This window comes from Meriones unguiculatus, chromosome 12 (assembly GCF_030254825.1).
Source record: "Meriones unguiculatus strain TT.TT164.6M chromosome 12, Bangor_MerUng_6.1, whole genome shotgun sequence".
NCBI lineage: Eukaryota > Metazoa > Chordata > Mammalia > Rodentia > Muridae > Meriones > Meriones unguiculatus.
In genome coordinates, this window is record NC_083360.1 from 68,049,882 (window position 1) to 68,070,134 (window position 20,253).

The 20,253-nt window shown below is 40.7% G+C and overlaps 1 protein-coding gene across 5 annotated transcripts in view; it reads right to left on the minus strand.

The window, feature by feature from the left end:
- The window catches only part of LOC110550707 (uncharacterized), a 54,508-nt gene extending 47,233 nt beyond the window's left edge, over positions 1–7,275 (minus strand). For 4 of the 5 annotated variants that reach the window (XR_009585150.1, XM_060365833.1, XM_060365834.1 and 1 more), the window contains exon 1: positions 6,881–7,275. Coding sequence is in view for 3 of the 5 variants with exons in the window: in XM_060365833.1 (XP_060221816.1) it covers positions 6,881–7,233 (353 nt within the window). In the remaining 2 variants the exon portion in view is untranslated. Of the gene's footprint in view, positions 1–1,975; positions 5,160–6,880 lie in introns of those variants that run through there. The other variant, XR_009585151.1, reaches the window with a different exon arrangement.
- Positions 7,276–20,253: the final 12,978 nt, after the last annotated feature.

Sequence of the window (20,253 nt, forward strand, 5' to 3'; positions counted from 1 at the left end):
AGTCATAGGCAAACACAAAATGAAAAACAGTGGCTTCCACTCTGTTTTGGTTTTTGCAAACCACCTTAGAATATTCTTTTGTATTGGGATTGGTTGTCCTTAGGATGTTTTTCTAAAACCCAGCTCTCAAGCTCTCTCAGAGGTATTGCTTTCTTGGAACATACCCAATGTGTTCTAATGAGTACCGATGAGGTGAAAAACTTAAAAATTCTAATATTCTTGCTGTCTAGATGTCATTCATACATTATGAAACTTATATTCTGCATTTATTTTTTACTTTAAATTCTCTAATCTTTTAACCTTTTTGTTCTGACCTTTGAATTTATTCTGATCTTGCTCTCCACATAAATATTAAGTCATCTATATTAAAACTCTCCTCTGTATTACAATCACTGCTTTACTTATTAGCCTGCAAGCTCTGTCCACTCTTTAGGCAGATGTTTCTCTGTTTTACCATGTCCCCCACACCGACTTTCAGACACAACAAAATGTTAGCCTTGAAAGGGGTCTTTGTGCTTGTACAAGACCTTTAACCCACCACAGAATACAAGCTAATTTGTCCCAACTTCTCTTCTGTCTCAGATAGATTCCAGTGGGAAGATTAGATGAGAACCTTAAATCCAAGTATTGCTGGACCTGAAAGTCAGGGTGTGCATGGTGTGTGTTGACACACATATGCCTCGACACACATGTGACAGTCAGAGGACAGCGTGTGGGAGTCAGTTCTCTCCTTCCACCATACAGAACTGAGAACATCAGGCTTGGAAGCAGCGGGCACCTCTCTCTACACTTCATCAGCCTTGTTACTACACAAGAACTGCATACATTAGAACTTTGAAAGTAAAAATGAAAGAAGGAAGACAGAGAGAGGAAGGAAGGAAGGAAGGAAGGAAGGAAGGAAGGAAGGAAGGAAGGAGAAAGTTATCCTTTTATTTACTTGTCAAGGTTCAGGGGAAAATGTTCCCAGTGTTTTTCATGGAATGATCACCAGAGATTTACCATCCATCTAAAACGGTACACATTGTTCCCTAACAGACCATCTTTTGGTCATTATTGCATCTTGACGGACGTGGACTGAGGCTTGACCCAATTCTAAAATTTAAAAAAGAACACACACACTATGACATAATGATTTCCCAAACCAAAAATGCTTCACAAATAATCTGCTTAAATATCATGAAATATGGAAAATCAAAAGTGGAGATGAGGCAGGAAACACACAGGGTCAAAGGATGAGACCGTGACATTTAGGAGATTTCTGACGTCTTTAACCTGGCCAGGCTAGTTTTCTTTTTTGGGCTTTGGTATTCTGCCCGTTTGTATGAGTGTGTCAGAACTGTAGTTACAGACAGTTGTGAGCTGCCATGTAGGTGCTGGGAATGGAACCTGGGTCTTTTGGAAGAGCAGCCAATGCCCTTAAGCGCCGAGCCATCTCTCCAGTTCTGCCAGGTCAGTTTTCCAGGTTTCTGGTTCGTAAAATAGAAACATCGCAGCTAAATCACTAGCACTGTGGAGATGGGTCTTCTATAGCACAGACAAAGCACAGCACACAGAAAATGATTGCCAGGCGCAGGCAGGTTAACTGCTGTAGTTGGTACTGCTCTGGCAAATAAGACAGGTGAACATTTTTTTATTCGATTTTGACAAAAAGCTTTGCATGTTGATTCCCTGGCTTAGAAGGCACTTCTCTGTGTTAATATTTGGAGGTGGGTTCTGAACTCTAAGTGAGTGATGATGGCTTATACTGTTTTTACATTTTAGCATTTCCAGCATGAATTATTTTTAGCTTAGCTAATTAGTGCTAAAGTTTGTCAGCTTGCCGTTGTTTCTTCCTGCTTCTAATTTGGAAAATTTTGCAAACAAACAAACAAACAAACAAACAAACACCCAGAAACTACTAACACTTGTGATTGGTAAAATGAATTCTTCAAAACAAAGACTGGCTTAAAGAATTTGTTTCTTAACAGAGACTTACTTTTCCATTTTCATTTATTGTTTTGATTGAGTATTAACCGAAACAGGACATTCTGGACATCAGCTGTGAACAATTATCGAATGTATTTATCTTAATGGGAAAGCGATTCTTTCAGATTCATCCTCTTTGTCATTACTTCTGATGTATGGCCATTCTTCCAGAACTTGAAAACTCCCAAACAGGAAAAAAAATCACATTAATTTAGTTCCTTAAAAATTATTACAAGTGGTCTTTATTTTACATCTTTCTTATCTTATTTTCATGTATTTCTTTTTTTGATCAGAATATTTTCAGTTAACTGGAGGTCAAAAGTGATAAGTCACTAGAAGGAAACATCTTTGGGCTAATTTGACTTAAAATTTAATAAGATAAGAGGATTTGAGTGAAAATTTCCTTTTATATAAAACTAGAAATTTGTCTCCATAAATTAAAATCTTATAAAATTTCTACCTCCTTAGTTACTGGAAGCAATCAGGAGCTAGTCCTCAGATGCCAACTTAGGCATAAACCATTATCTGTTACTTTGAAATACAATCCAAACTTTTTCTTTGTTTGCGCATGTTGCACTTAAAACGTCACCTTAATCCCATCTCCAAAGACAAAAACAAAACAAAACAAACAAACAAACGAGCTGGGGGCTTTAATCTGTCATTGGGGCTATGGAGTAGAGTGGTGTTTTAGAATTATTTAAGTCAGGCTGAAAACTGGGGTTTACTTTTATTTTATTTTTAGGTTTAATTAAGTCCCACGCTCTACTCATTGAAGAGAAACCAGTTTTGAGTTATGGCATAAAACAGGAGGAGAATCACCAGGCAACAGAATGACCAGCAGGAATGCGAAAGCTCTGGTCTAAAGCTACTTGAATCCTCGTTTAAAAGACTCCACTAACCCTGTAGGGCCAAAGAGCTCTGACTTCCATCCATCTGCCCACTCACTGCTCCTGGGTCTTATTTTTAATCTGGTTTTGTTTGCTTTCAGTGCTGAGGATTGGACCCAGGGCTTTGTGGGCGCAAAGCAAGTTTACTGTTCTTATTTAAGACTCACAAAAAAGAATCAAGTTAGTGGAGTTGAAATAATCACTAAATGGCCAGGCTTGAGTCAGGAAACAGTTAACACACTCCACAGGTGACTCAACAGCACTTTGTGAGAGGGCGTGTGCTCTGTAATTTAGCCATCGCAGGCTGTGTTAAGTTCGTAGCACTCATCCGTTTGACTTTTGGACTCACAGTCCCTCGCCCATACCGAAGCCCTAGACTACCCGCAGTGCAGTTTTCAACTTAGATGTATAACAATATTGGTCTCAGCTAGATAGTGCACGTCACATTTAAATCAGGGAGAAATAAATAAGTAAACCGCTCGGCCCACAAGTTCCGGAGCATGACTTCCAGGGATGAATTCTCTGAGTTGTTCAACACATGTTCGATTTATTAACATGGTCAAAGACTACCGGAGGTTGACAATTAAAGATATCAATTGTCACGTTTTAGACACAGAAGGCTTTCTCCCCAGCCCCTTTGCTGCCATCCTGGTTCAGAATCAGAATTATTTCCAAAGAACATCAGCTTAAAACACAGCGAAGACAATCCATCAAAGAATTACTTCAGCAGAAGAAAACATACCAACTTGAAAAGTTAAATTTACTACTTTGTTATACTTTTTCCATCTTCCAAATTGTATAAACTGAAGTGTTTCTTTCTCACCGCCCCCCCACCAAAGAACTACAATGCGATCCGTAAACAATTCAAAATAAGCAAGAAACTTAAATGTGCTCTTGAGCCCTATATAGATGCCTACGCACTACCCACTGTGGAGGACTTATAATTAAATCATACTATGTCTTGAAATTTTTTCCCAATTAGTTTGAAAGCAGTTTGAATAAGGCTACTGCCTATACACAAATGGCACTAATTTCCCCATTTGGGTATAAGTCTTTTAACTCCATTTGTTAGGCCCCCGGGAAAGGAAGCGGAGCTGAGTTGGACAGGGATGGATTTGCTGTGGAACATGAAATCCGATTTGCCAATGGCAGAGCTGACTCCAGCCTCTACTGTCTGTCAGACTCAGTAAAGGGCGTTAAACGCTCAGACTTCTTGTTGTTCTGAATTCATGCAGACTCGGGTTTATGGGGTAGGAAGAAGATCAACACGCATCGCTTGCCTTATTAATTTTCCCCACGGTGTCTAGCACCGGAATGATCTGTCAGAAGCAGCACAAAGAAAGAAATGGAAAGTGAGCCAAAAAAACACCCATAGTATGAGCACTGACAGTCAATAAAAATTGTATTTTCCCTGCTAAAAGTGTATTTTTAAGTTACTAGAATTACTGTTTTGCTCCGAAGAGTGGTGCTATTTGTGATATTGAAATAATGGTGTCTTAAAAGAGTATTTCTCTTAAAATAGAAATGACTTAGTTAATTCTGTGTAATTTGTAAGTTGGCTTCAAGTGCTCGGTAGCTAGGATCAGCTAGAAAATATAAAACAGAACATATCTGATAAAGTCAGGATCAGGGTTTCAAGGTTTTTGGATAAGTTTTCCGCCTCTACTGTCACGCATGCAATAACTATATATTGGTTAAAATGTTGATTATACAATAAAGTAGAAAATGCTAGAGAATCCAGAGACTCTAGAAGGAAATCTTGTCCTAAACTCTACCGTTTGATCTCCTTACTACTGAAGCCAACACAGATTTTCCTCATACCCGTGCTTAAATTTTAAATTCATGTCAAACCTCTTCCCGATATTTTTGATAACGTCTCAGAGTCTCCCACACAGAAGAACATAGAATGAAAAATAGCCTGAGATTCTGCAATGAGGCAAGCGCATTAGGGCACTTACATGCACAGAAAGAAGAACTGATCTTCTTTCTACACAATTTATTGCCATTCTTTAAAAAAACGCAGTGAAACTGTAGCTCACAATTCAAAAATCAAATCGGCCACTTTTTACATAAGCTGGCTGTATTAGAATCAACAAAGTTTTTTTTTTCTACATTACAGAACTATGTTATAACAAAATGTATTACTCATTAAAACTTTTGAAACATTTGGGGGTTACTTTTAAGCTAAGTTAGTCACTAACTACATCAGGAAGATGCTGAAGCATTATTAGTCCTTTTTTATTTACGATTAGAGAATTACATTTCCTAAAATGTCTTCAAATTCCATATTAACCTTTAATACTATATTTATCCCTAAAATGTTAATAATCAGGCTACATTATAGTCTTTTTACAGTTTAAGAGCCCCACAATGTTCAGATGATAAAAGTACATAGACACAGATGAAATAGTGGCAACTATTGAAAATTTAATGATATATAATTAAATTTATATATATCAAAGATGTCAATACCTCAGCAAAACACATTCTACAAAAACTTGTCGGCGAAGAAAATTATTTAAGTCAATTAATGTTCTGTAAATTACCCTAAATAGTTAACAACTGTATTTAATAGAGCTTCTGGGGTAAATCAAGAAAACTGATTTCAAACTGAGTAAAAAAATTACACACAGAAAATGTGTTTTTCTTGCTTTCCATTTTTCTTTCCATTTCCATAAGGATGTTCAAAGAGTAAACATTTCATAGCTTTCTTCTTATGATAACCTAGTTAAAATTTCAAAACAAGCTGAGTGCATGCTGTCAGTCACGTATTTTGTCACTATTACATAGGCTTCAGAACGTATAAAACTTCACCAAGCGCCTACTAGAGACTTCAGTTTCTTGCTTCTCACACCTACCATGAAACCAATAGCTGCATACATAATAAAGACCCAATATGATGCAAAGAAAAAAGTTTCCATAAGCCCTACCCCCAAATCTATTAAACACAAAGCTAAAAACGACTATCTGGGGGCCAGCCTAGTCTGCACAAGTTATGACGGAGAAAGACAGCTAACTATATTACTCTTTGGTGGGGCCGACTATACACCCTTATTTCCATCTTTTTGATGATAAAAGTCAAGGTAAAGGCCTTACCTAAGGAACTGACTCTGGAGACACTGAAAAAAAAAAAAAAAAAAAAAAAAAAAAAAACAGAAAAAGAGTGGAAAACAACCTAAAAAGTTAGCCCCTCTTCCAACCAAACACAAAAAACTCAGGAAATCTCAAGCTGGCCGTCACTTTTAAAACACTTAAAGCAAAAGTCAAGTTACCAAAACTTTCTCAAAACAAATTACAAAAACAGAGTGTTGTGGAAACTTCTGCCCACCAAGCATTTTAATCCATAGGTAATAAACTTTGCTCCAAAATCTTGCATACAGGCCCCTCACCCCCACCACCAATTGCACCTCAATGGCGCCAGAACTTCAATGAGGAAGCTGAAAGACCGGATTCGGCTCTCAGAACAGGTCCCCGGGCAGGAGGGTGTCTGGCTTGAGCCACAGCTCCAACCCCGGGCGCAGGTTCTGAGTCCGCATTCCTGTGCTATTAAGGCGGGGACAAAGCTGCCCCCGAGAAGCTTGTCCCCGTTTCGCTGCCTTTCTTACACGGCCACTGTCTGGCTTAGGGAATCCTGCAGCGGCTGTCTCTTCGAGAAGCCGAGCATTTCCAGGTGGGGTCAGGGCTCACGAACACCCTTTCCCCGCCGTACGCCCTGAAAACAAACGAATCCTCCGGGTTGTGCGCCTGATTTCGGTTCCCTCCACCGGAGGAGCCCGGGAAGTTTCCAGGCACCGGGACTTTGAAGCGGTGCGTCGGCTGCTCGGGGACTCCCCGGCGGAGAGCGCTCGCGCCCACCGCGCACCGGATCCCTGCGCGCTCGAGGATCGCGCGCGGCCCGGCCGTGTGGCCGAGCGCAGGCGGCTGTGCGGGACCGCGCTCCGCTCCCCACGCGCCCTGCTGGGCCGCCGGCTCCCTCACCCACTCCCTCCCATCCCCGGGCGGCTCGCCGCGCACCCACGCCCGCTCACCTGCTGTCTCCCCGCGCCCCGCGCGCGCGTCTGCGTCCCGCGTTGTGCGCAGGTCGAGGGCGCCGCGGGCTGTGCCACCTCCGTGCGCCCACACCTGCCGCGCGGCTCGGCGCCCCGCCCCGGCTCCGCCCCGAGGGGACCCGGCCGCGCCTCTGCTGGGCCAGCGCGGATTGCTCACAGCTCCGGAGCGCCGCGGCCCGGCGAGGTATGCGACAGCCACCGCCCGTGCTGCAGCCACCGCATGGCCACCTGCGGGAGCCAGAGCACTCCGGAGGGGGGTACTGGCGGCTCTGCCAGCAGGCGTTCTCGGAAACCCTGGCGAGTGGTACAGCCCTGGGGGCTCTCAAAGGCATTCAGGCCGGAGGGGAGTTCTCCCATGCCTAGTATTCCGGATCTTGCGCTTCAGGAGCAGCCTGGTTGTTCTGAACCTCTCTACTGTCCTTCTGTTTGGATGAATGCTCCCATGCACTGCTGGGTCTCCAAGCACGTCATTTTTATTGTCCGATGAAATTCATGTGTTAACACTATAGTGTACAAGCAGAGACGTGTGCTTCCCCAGTCCTTTCTAACTAAGTTTCAGTTACCTAAAGGTAGAGGTTAAGTTGTCCATCTTGGAAAATCTCAAGAAAAATACAGAATTATACACAGCAACATTTTTTTTCTTTTCCTATAGTCTGCAAGCACAGCATGAGGGTGAAAATTGTCTTTGTGCAAGTAAATGCAATTACATTTTAGCAAAGGGCCCATTACCCCCAAGAAAAGTTCTACAGGTGGGGTGAGGAAAGGAGATGAACAAGAATCATAATGATGTTTTATTAAGAATGTGATAACATCTCAGTGTAAAAATCGTTTCTTTAACGCAGGTGAAAATTACTCACCAGATGCTCCCTGATGAAGCGGTCCTCATTTGCGTAGCCAAATATGGAAAAGGCCAAACGGCTGATTTCTTACTCCAGTCACACTAACATGAACATCTGTCTGAGCTCAAGATTTACGCGAGAGACCCAAGTTTAATTTTTCCTTATAAAGCAGGTGCACAGAACGTTTCTATGCTCTCTCCTACACTGAGGATGTGTTGGGAGGTCAGTGACTCGGAATGGTTAATTGGGTTGCGTACACAGTAGTAGGCATCATTACATGCCATCTTAAAATGGCTCTGACTCATGAACTCCATCTTGAAGAACTGAAAACTCTCAAGCTTGGTCGACTACTTTGATCAAGAATAAGAATCAACAATGAAACACTGTTAAAATGGTCCCGCAATTTTTGAAAAAAAAAAAAAAAGTTTTAAAGTGTATAGCCATAGGATATTAGGAAAAAAAAAAAATCAAATGCTTCCAAAGCATGAAAAGCATGCCTTAAAATAAGAACCTACAGTCAAATGTTTGTTTGGGGGAAAACATGTAGTTAAATCTATCTATAGGAAACCCAAAAGCACTCTTTGAAGTGCAAAAATATTACTCTAGATTTATTTATTGAATCAGGATATCATCATATGTAGGTAGCCATTTAAACATAAACCTTTTGATAAGATGGTGGGAAATCCTTTTATATGAATCTCATCAGGAAAGGCTGTCAAACTCCAACAGAAAACTCAGTCGATGGCAAACACTTTGTTTATGGCACTTTTACAAAAGGTTTTAGATAGAAGCCTAAAATAATATTATAGATAAGATTACCTAATTGTTTACGTAAAATTATGTATCATGATACTTTGAATAAAAACCAATTAAAGAAGAGATAATATATCTCAAATTGTAAATATCAACCTAAAGAAAAACAAGCATTTGTCTTTCAGACCTTGATCCAGGCAAACAAGTTGTTTGTCCCCAAACAAATACAAATGATGGTATCATAATTTTGAACAACAAAGTGCTGCACAAAGCATGGAAAAGAGGCCCTCATCTTATCCATTAAAGTTCTGATGAACTTCTAAATGGAATATACCAAACGATTTTAGTGTCGATCATTCACCCAAGCCATTGGTAATATTGCCAGTTTCTTAGACTTTAAATATGATTAAAAAATTAAAAAATATAACAGTGATGAATAAAACACTAAATCTTTGAAAAAACAATTGTGGTTCCTTGTTCGCATTTACAAAATCTATGAAGTTTTTGGAAATTTAAAAGAATTGTCTTCTAGTTTTAATTTTTTGAAAGCTCCAATCCCATGCCCTTTATTTTTAAATAATACTATCAGATGTAGAAGGAAAGATGGGAGTCATGCATTTTGGGTTATGTGTGCAGGGAGAAATAATAACTCTAATCGAGACAACGTTATGCTTTGCACATTAAATATCACTGGTAAATATGAACAAGCCAAGGGTGTTATCTGACATTGTGTCTTTTATTCCATGCTGAGTTTTAGAATGCTACCTTAGTGTTATTTTCTCTGCACATTTACTCAAAAACACATATTTTGTTTCATCTAATTTCCATACAGAAGAATAGTAAAGAAATGCATAAATTGGACTGGAGAAATGGCTCAGTGGCTGTTCTTCCAGAGGTCCTGAGATCAATTCCCAGCAACCACATGGTGGCTTTCAACCATCTGTAATGGAATCTGATTCCCTTTTCTGCTGTGCATGAAAACAGTGTTCATATACATAAAATAAATAAATAAATCTTTAAAAAAGAACATTATGCAAAGAAATTATTATTTAAAAAAGAAATGGATAAATTATTGAAATAAACTGAGTGAGGAAGAAAATGAACCATATTCAGTTTTTCTTTTATGAATTTTTTATAGAAGCCCGTTCAAAAGGTGTTTGGTTCCATTCCATTACAAATGAAATGGGACATCCAGACAGCTCAGTGGGTAAGGGAAGTGGGTAAGCTTCATGACCCAAGTTTGATCCCCTAGACCCACATGATGGAAGTGACCAACTCCTGAAAGCTGTCCTTGGACTTTCACCTGCGTACCATGGCTGGAGCATGTGCATTTACACACACACAAACACACAGACAGACACACACACACACACACACCCCTCAAAGGCTAAATAAACAAATAAATATAGGAATAATTTTAAAAAGTGAAATAACATATTTGGATTACCTTTAGGTATGCAAAATCTATTAAACACTAAATCAGTTTGCAGAATTTTTCAGCATTGCTTACTCAGCTACCATTTTAGGGAGTGTCATGAGACTTTTTGTTATTGAAAATATAATGAATAACACCAGCTATTAACACACAGTGGTTAACATGCAGAAATCTCTGAATCTCACAAACAAATCTTTCTGATCCATGGTCTTGCTTATTTTTGAATCATCCATATTTTGAGACCACAAATGGTAACAGTGAGAAGGAAGTAGTTCTCAACTCCAAACACTCGGAAGCTAAGAGTAAGGCTACACAGACTTGACATCAGTCACAACCTGGGCTGAGATGGTGTAACTATCTGTACTATCTAACTCTGATTTCATCTCTTGAAAGCAATATCATAATAGCTTCAGCCAAGCTACAGATGCAAATCATCCATATTCATTACTTGTAATGCACTTCACAACTTATAGAGACATCAAATGATAAGTACCACAGAAGCAGAGAAGCACTGAAACCCAACTGTAATAAACTTAAGATCATTCCAAAAGAAAAAAAAGTCAGTCATTCTTCTTACCCAAATTCTGGTGATGGCTTCCAGTCTGGTAGATTTAGTTTAAGGGAGTGATGATATGGAGTGGCATAGGGATATATATGAGAGAAAATGGGAGGGGCTTCTTGGAAGTGCTTTGTGTGATAGATGTGTGGGATTGGATCCACAGCTAGGGACTTCCTGCTCCCTGGGAGTGTACCACAGACTAGCAGCATTGGCATCACCTGGGAGCTTGCCTAAAATGGCGCTGAGCCAGATTCAGCCTTCCAAGATGCTCAGTGTGAGCACACACCGACATCTGTGGAGGGCTGTCTGATGAGATGAAGAACTGAGATAAATGTTGCCTGTCCTGTGGTTTTGGCTGCCGGAAAAACAGAGAAATACTCATGCTATTAAAAATCCTTTTTTTTTTTTTTTTTAATGAGGGCCTCAAGTGGGGCAAAAGATTTCTCTAGGTAAGGATTTTTAGATGAGTCTTTTTAGATTGTATCAGCACCACAAGCAGTTAGACACATTTGTCTGGAGGATGCAAGTGGCCTTTGGTGTGTGTCCTGGATTGTTGTCTGTTTTGCTTCAAGTTCTTCAGAAGTAGGCAAAAAATCCCTGGCTCGGTCTCTTTGCAGGTTTTAGAGACCAAAAAATAAAAAATAAAAACAAAAACAAAACCCAAAAACCACGATTCTGAACGTGTACTTTCCTTAAAAGGCAGTTGTGTTTGTCATCTTCTTAAATAGTCTGTTGCTTGCTGTTTGGAAGCTCCTTTTATAACTAATCAAAATCCTGTCTGTTTAAACTGAGCTTGTGTTCTGGTTATTCACAGCATGATACATAGGTCACTTAAAAAAAAAAAAAACCTTCAAACTCATTTGGACAAACTATTTTTCCATCAAGAAATTTTTTTCTTAAGAACTGGAAAAGCACAATGGTCAAGCTAAACTGACAAAAATGTTGGGATGCCCATCTCTTAGTGTGTGTGTGAGAGAACATAGTAATCAAAGGGGGGGCGGGAATGGAACTCGTGGGTTCTTCCAGTACTGTCAGGTCAGCCCTTGAAGACTTTTAAATACCACCCTAAATTTGAATCTAAAGAACATGGCCAGTTATTTAAAAAAAAAACGCAGTTACTTGCAAAATAAAAATACAGAAGCGATGCATTGTGCTTTGAATCATTTTGAACCAGTATACACGATAATCAGCTGATTCCATTGTGAAAAAGGGAGTTCTAAAAGTCATGTTTGAAGGAACTGTTGTGTTTATAAACTAGGTCAGGCAATGGGTAACTTCTTATACTGGCGTATAGACTACAAAGAAAAACACAGTCAGGCCTCATAACACAGCAGACACCCCTGGGTCTCTCACTGTGGATAAATCCCCAAGATCCTTGTTTCTTGTCCCTTGATTTGTCAACTAGAATGAAACAGTGAAAATACCGAAATGCTGACCTCTGTAACCACTGCAAAATTAAACAGAATACTGTATGAATCGGTTAGCACAGTTTACATGGCATTGCTGAAGGAGAGCTTGGGGAGGTGTCGTGGGACACGACTCTAAAAGGTGCTGCTGTGCTGTACCGCACCACGCACATCAAAGCTTTCAGATGTCTCTGGGCTGTTGGTTTTAAGGCTAAAAAGCCAGCAACGTTTGGAACCACATCAAGGATTCCATTCTATTCCCACTCCTCATCCAGCGAATGACTAGTTAAAGGGCCATGCCAATGTACATGTCGGATACAAGAAAAAACAAGTTCATAGCCAAGGAAACCTGGCACATTCCTTAAATCCTTGTCCAGCCATGGGAAGAGAGCAAGAATCTAAACAGAAGTTCAATTAAGACACAAATTTGCGTGTATGTGTGTTAAAGAAAAAGTACAGATTATCTTTCTTTATGGCCACTACACACACACACACAAACACACGCACACAAACACCCCTCCCCCAAGGAACTACCTAAAACAAGAGCTGGATATCTTTAGAAATTATAGCCAGAGGCAGAAGTCATTCGTGTTGCTTGGATGTGATTTTTTGTGTGTGTCGGGGGGGGGCTGTCTTTTCAACACTCAGGAGGCAGAGGCAGGTGGATCTCTGTGTGTTCAAGGCCAACCTGGTCTATATAAAGGGTTTCAGGCCATCCAGGGCTACACAGAGAGATCCTGTATTAAAGTAACAAAAAAGGAGTCTTTTCCCCAATGCTGCCTGTTTAATCAATCTGTCTTACCTGACACATGCATCAACACATTCTCGAAGCTAGACTTTTCCACGAGGTCCTCACCCAACTTTGAATCTTTGCTCAGTTGTTCTGTCTCCTGTCATCTCACATTTGGAAAACAGAATAAAACAAGTTTTTCGGCTGCTCTGCCTGTCCTCTGCTCACCTTTCACTGACAAGCACTCTGCCTTCCTTTGCTTTGCCCAATTACTTGGTCCCATTTTCAGATAGCTTTTCAACAAGTTCAGAAATAAATACCTTGTCTAACAGTTTCATTTTTCAAACTTGGTATTCTATTTTATGTGTCCTATGAAGATAAAGAGAAATAGACAGAGGTTCAAGATATCTTGTGTATTTCTAATGTATTAAATACTATATGAGTCCCCAGAGCTTTTTATATTTTTTTAAAAGAAATACTACTTTTTCCCACAATTTATTTGTTATATATCATAATTGAAGCCCCCTCCCTCAACACCCCCAGTCCCACCCTCCCTCTTTCTTCCCCCATCTCCTTCCTCTAGTCCACTGAAAGGGGGAGTTCTCTACCGTTGCCATCTGCCCATAGCTTGTTAAGTCTTATCAGGACTGCCTGGATCCTCTTCCTCCATGGCCTGGCAAGGCCGCATCACCAAAGGCAAGTGATCAAAAAGCAGGCAACCGAGTTCATGATAGAGGCAGCTCCCTTCACTTGGAGATCCACATGGAGACTGAGCTGCCATGGACCACATCTGAGCAGGGAGGTCAGGTTCTCTCCAAGCATGGTCCTCAGTTGGTGCATCAGGATGGGAGCCTACTATAGAGGGTCATCTGAAAGGGTCCACCCAATAGGAGATCCCAGCAGATGCTGAGACTCACAGCCAAACTTTGGATAGAGTGCCGGGAATTTTATGGAAGAAGAGAGAGATGGGGATAGAGGGACCTGGGTGGGACAGGAGCCCCGTAAGGAGACCAACAAAACTAAAGGATCTGAGCCCAAGAAGTCCTGCAGAGACTGATGCTTTTTATATTCTTACACGCATTATAGTCCATGCCTTTCCCTATTGGACCCTCTTTCACGTGTTCTGCTCTTTAGTAATGGATAGTTTGCACAGCACAGTCATAATGAAAATGAGAAATTTATACATTAGGTAAAATTTTTAAAAATTTAATTTATTAGGGAAGATGCTCAATCTTCATTCAGAGGGACAAATGCAATAGACATTGGAAGCAGGAGAAGACAGGGACCAGGACAGAAGCCTACCACTGATGGCCTCTGAAAGACTTTACTGATCGAGGTATCAAAGCAGAAGCTGAGACTCCTAGCGAAACTTTGGCCAGAGTGCAGGGAATCTTATGAAAGAAGGGGGAGATAGAAAGACCTGGAGGGGACAGGAGCTCCTAAACGAGACCAACAGAGCCAAAAAACCCTGAGCCCTGGAGGCCCTGCAGAGACTGATATCCCAATCAAAGTCAGTGCATGGAGAGGACCTAAAACCCCTGCTCAGATGTAGCCCATAGGCTCAGTCTCCAAGTGGGTTCCCTAATAAGGGGAGCAGGGGCATGAACTCAGTGATAGGCTCTCTGATGACCTCCCCCTGGGTGGTGCAGCTTTGCCAGGCCACAGAGGAAGACAATGCGACCAGTCCTGATGAGACCTGATAGGCTAGGGTCAAATAGAAGGGGAGGAAGACCTCACCTGTCAGTGGACTAGGGGAGGGGCTCCGGGGAGAAGAGGGAGGGAGGGTGAGATTGGGAGGAGATGAGGGGGTGGGACACAGCTGGGGTCTAAATGGAATAAATTATAATAAATGATAATAAAAATGGCACTGAAAAAATTTTAATTTATTTAATGTGCATTGATGTTTGGCCAGCATGTGTATCTATCTGTGCAGACCCTGGAGTTACAGACAGTTTTGAGCTGCCATGTGGGTGCTGGGCTGGGAAATGAATCAGGGTTCACTGGAAGAGCAGTCAGTGCTCTTAACCACGGACCCATCTCTCCAGCCCAGGTATTTTGTTTTGTATTGTGTTGTTTGCGTGGTTTTTTTTTTTTTTAAATGCTCTCATTTTTTTCTTCTAAATTAGAACGAGTAACTATGAATTGCTCAGCTCCAACTGGATCTTCTGTATCACACCTTCTCCACGCGTCAGCCGGAGAATGCTGCGGAAGACAGGGCTGAAATAGTACAGAAGTCAGGGGTTGGGGAGGACTGCTGCGAGACAGTGTCTCCCGGAGATGATGTTGCTATTACATCCGGGAACTCACAGGACCTTTGGGTGCCCACGCAAAACGTGTACAAGACCAAGCCAGGCTGTGTAAGAGCAAGCCCATCCAGACTCCTGCGTGGGTTGGGGAAGACTCATAAAGCCCTGTCACTAGCTAAAGAGTTTCGGCAGTTGGAGGGTACCGGGGAAGGGAGGGAGAGCCAGTTTTCTTCAGTGGATGCCCTACACCCATGCGCATATGGATAGCACTGATGGGATTCAGTGGGCTATGGCAAGAGGTCATGAAGTCGTGAGGAGACACAACGGGATGTCAGGAAAAGGCTGTGATGGTGTAGATATAATCAAAATACATTATACACGTGTGTAACATTATCAAATATGAATAATTTTTTTTTAAAAAAGAAAACCTATTTCTATTATCTAAAATACACTTTGAAACCCCAAGCCACTATTTTGGGGAAGGTTTGAATAGAAAAAAAACCTGAAGAATTCTAGATTCATTCACATATAATCTCAGGAAGATGCTCCACACTGATATCAAAGTTCCCATTGCAGTGAAGAGTTCAAAGATGAAATTCTCTGGGCAGCTACCAACGATGAGACATCCAGTGGCAAAGTGGACTCCAAGTGATGGCATTTCGTCCACTAGGTCTTTGCTAACAAATTCACAACATTTCCTTAACATTTAAAAAATAACTACCCATTTCTATCTCATATCACTGCTAGTTGAATAAAACACAATGAGATAAATTGATGTGCAATGTACATGTTAATAAGTTACTGTGCAACTATTACAAGTTACCGTGTACCTGAGTCAAGTTTTAAAGTTGAAACGGGCCCTGATTCATAAAAAAAGTCAAAACTTCCTTAAAGGGCTAATTTGTTATGTGTTGCATATATAACAGCAGAGTAAACCTTGATTGTGAATTGGAACAAGTTAAGCCTTTTCAGCACAAACATAAAACACAAATATTTGTGTGTGTGTGTGTGTGTGTGTGTGTGTATGTTTGAGAGAGAGAGAGAGAGAAGAGAGATCGGGAGGTTACCCATTGATTGTTTGCCTGCTATAATTTCCCTTACTAGGCAGCGCTAAGTCTATAGAGATATATAAATGAATATTGTGGGATATTTTTGAGCAGGGTTAGCCTCATGTCACACAGTGTTTTTATGTCATTTTACTCCAACAGAGCACAGTAGATTATTTTCTTAGATGTGAGAATACATGTGTGCTAAAGAAAGAAAACAGAAAGAATATACTTTTCCAAGGGCTAGAAAAAGATAAAGATAAAACCATATATGAACTGAGCAGGCATATAGTTAGCATGTATAAGTATAAAAATATAGATCTAAGAAGATAATTGATGATATTGTTTTTTGGATGTTTGTCATTAAAATAATTAAATGAAGGAGCTTAGACATACTCTGTGAATTTTAGAATCCATGAAATTTGACAAAGAATAAAGACAAAAACATTATTTTTAATAAGAATCAGAAACGATACACAAACATAATAATAGTTATAAACCCCTTCCATTTTCAGAGTGATTCATTTATATTAACCATCAGTCCTGCTCTTTTACATGCTAACACACCAGACAAATATTGTTTTGATAATTGACTATTCTGGTACCACAAGAGGGCATTAAAATATATTAGCAATTTCTAGTTAACAGAATGCTATGTATGATACGGATACACTTTTAAAAGAGCTTTTATTGCAGTTTTTTTTTTTTTAAACAGAGATGGGGAATAACTTTACACATTTGTGAACTTCTCTATGAAAGAGAAAAGACTTGCGTAGGTGCAGCCTGAAAACTGAGATAGTTTGGACTTAGTTGGATCCTTGTAGTTAATGAGCTATATTGGGACATAGAAGTTCTGAGATGAGGCATCTCTAGCTTTTCAAACAAGAGAGCCACCAAGAGAGGCAAATTTCCAGGCTGAGAGTATCTATTTGCTTGTCACATTTCTTTTTCTCTTGTAAGCTCTCAAGTTTGCTACACACACCACTGCTTTGTATAAACACTCACCATGTTCCAAACTAATTAGAAAAGAAAACAGACTATATTCCTATTAAATGTATTAAAAATATATAGATTTCCTTAAGGAATCCTTTTTTTTTCTGCCTTGATCCATGTTAAATTTTGTGAAGAGACAAACCCAGAGGTTCAGAAATGATATCTCTAGTTTTCACCATTTTATTTAAGTGCATATAAGCTATGAGAATGTAGTTATTGAAACATATTAGTCATTTTTGGTCTTTTTTTCATTCTGTTGTAATTCATATGTTAAAGCTTTGTTCAAATCAGATTAAGTTACTGATTTGATATTAGCCAACACACTCTACTTGACGCGTTCTAATGAAGAGATTGTGAGCCTTGGGGGCCCTGCAGAGACTGATACCCCAACCAAGGACAAAGCATGGAGAGCACCTGAAACCCCTGCTCAGATGTAGCCCATAGACTGAATGCCCAAGTGGGTTCCCTAATAAGGGGAGCAGGGTCTTTCTCTGGCACAAATTCAGTGACAGGCTCACGATCACCTCCCCCTGGGGGTTGAAGCCGTGTTAGGCCACAGAGGAAGACAATGCAACCAGTCCTGAAGATACCTGATAAACCAGGGTCAGGTGGAAGGGGAGGAGGACCTCTTCTACAGTGGACTAGGGGAGGGTCATAGGGGGAGAAGAGGGAGGGAGGGCAGGATTGGGAGGAGACGAGGAACGGGGACACAGCCAGGATGCAAATTGAATAAATTGTAATAAATGCTAATAATAAAAAACAATTTAAAAAGGAAGAAAAACAGAAATGTAGCGAGTGCTAAATTAATATGACGTCATTATTTTTCTCCACTGGAATACAAATTCCCGTTTTTAAGTGCTCTCTTGGAAATGTGTTCTCCTCACACTGCTTCGTCAGCTTATTTTCAACAACATCTTTTAAGATGCATTTACAGTACGAGGTCATCGTCAACGACTTCTAGTTAGGGAATTGCAGAAAACTGGAGATGGGACGGCCCAGATCTCTAAAGACCAAACTCTTGCCAAGTGGAATTTCCTCTGTAGAACAGTGTTATTTGAGCCTATTTTCTTGCACATTTAAGTATTTTAGAAATTGCTGTAAGCCCTAGCACCTCTCAAAATTTTGAGGTATTTTTCCATTTCTCTTTTTGCCGTCCAACATAGTGCATGAATGTAATTAGCTAGAACTTCCTGTTTGTACTATGTGCACAGTCTTCCTGGCTATTGTTTTTGGAGGAAAAAACATTTTGCTGATATGAAATTAAGAAATGAGAAAATTGACTGGCTTTGCGATGACAAAGTAAAAATAAAGAGGAACCGAACTCTGTAGAGATGGAACTTAAAAGTATTTAAATTTCATGTCTGCTGTTCGGGATTTAGTCTTTACTGTTCACAGGGGGGCTGAAGCACAGCTATTTTCCCTTTAGAAGAGCCAGGTTTCAATAAGACAGAGCAAGAAGACTGCTACTGCCATCCACAAGGGATTCAACTACTTCCTGGAGGCGGGGGGGGGGGGGCACCTTGAGAGTGAGTGGAGGAGGAAGAGGAGCAGACTTTCTTCATACCCATCCACAGGCAAGGGCAAAGGAGAAGACAGCAGAATGAAATTCCGGAAGAGGAGCAGGGGAGAGAGTGTTGCTGAAATGGCACCACAGTTGGACGCACAAGAGTAACTCACCAGTGGTTCTTTACCCACTAGACATCTAAAGCATACTCTGAGTACAGAGGTGTAAACTAACACCCCTCAAACACTGAGCTTCCGGCTGGTGGGCTTAACTAGTTAGATCACTTAGCTAGGTAAACAGTGTTGAGCAGCGTTCTTCGTTTAGTGGTGAGATCCCCAGGAAAGTTAGAGGAGTGAAGTAGAGAGAGCTGCAAGCAGACTTAGGGCTTGAGGGTACGCCAGATTCAGTCCCTGCCGCCCGTCCTAACGGCCATTGGCCGCTGGGAACCTTATAACATCCTAAAAAGGGAATCCAAGACAGTCAGGACTGTTGCACAGAGGAACCCCGTCTTGAAAAACCAAAACAAACCAACAAACAAATAAGTAAATATTTGTTTTTTCACCTTACTCCATAGACGTATAGGGTAGGTTTGTAACTGGACCCCACTCTTCCTAGTTACATACAGTGTTTCCCAGCACCAAATTATATGCTCTCTGTGTAAATAACCTACAGATTTGCAAACTGTAGGTGGCATTATAGCAAAAAGTGCTCAAATTGGAATCAAACTCTGTAAAACTGGGATCCTGTTCAGCTTGACCCCTGACTCCGTGCAGGACCTTACCAAGTTCACTTGTTCATTGTCACGTGGTTGCTGGGCCCTTACTCTAACTCTACCTTTTACTGTAGGTACAGAAGACAAGCAGCAAGCAGAATTCTTACATTCTTCATACGTGCATTTAAAAATCAGCAGATATTGGAAGTGGTATGTTACTTTAGCGGATGAGAGCACTTTCTGCTTTTGCAAAGGACACAGGTCCAGTTCCCGACACCCACACTGTGGCTCACAACCATCCTTAACTCCAGTTTCAGGATATCAGATGCCCTCTTCTGAACTCTGAGGGCACCAGCCATGCACATGTTGGGTATACAAACACAATGGCAAAAAAAAATTCATATCCATAAAGTAAATAAACGTTAAAAATTTAACAAAATAAGTATACTGAGTATGTTAAGTGTGACGCATCTAAGGAGAAAAAGCTAAAGAAGAAGTAAGAGTGATAGAAAGTTTTATAAAGGGTGCTATTAAAAGTCTCTCTGATAGTAATAGCTATTGTGTACAGGGAACAGTAATGCTAAGTATCAGGTTTCAACGGTTTCGGATCTTACACTAAGAGCCGATCAATGAAAGTTGACTTTGTTTGTACTCACGTAAATATGCCCCGTGGCTTCTCTGTGCACTTGATGAATCAGTTCTGTTCATTTCCAGATGAGAACACTGACAAGAAACTTAACCAAAGCCACCAGCTTCGAAGGACGTGGACTTGGACAGTTTGTTCTAAGTAAGCCTTGCTTCCTCAAATCAGCATATTCTGCTTGAGAGAAGTTTTCAAGTTACATTCATTTAAATGAAATTAGGAATTGTTATGTATTTGGGACAGAATTTGTACCACTAGATCCAGACAAACCGTATTTCATTAGCACTGTGTGTCTGCTGGGGCTGGCTGCTGTTCCATATGCGTCCCCGCTGCCTCACCCTGAAGCTCATCTGTCTGTGCATGTATTTTCTCTTTTTGCTCATGGAACGAAACTCTTATCGATTCCCTTTCTACCTTTGATGTTGGTCTGGAATCATGCCTTTTGCCTTTGTCTGAATCAGGAATTCATGAGATGGGACACGTCTG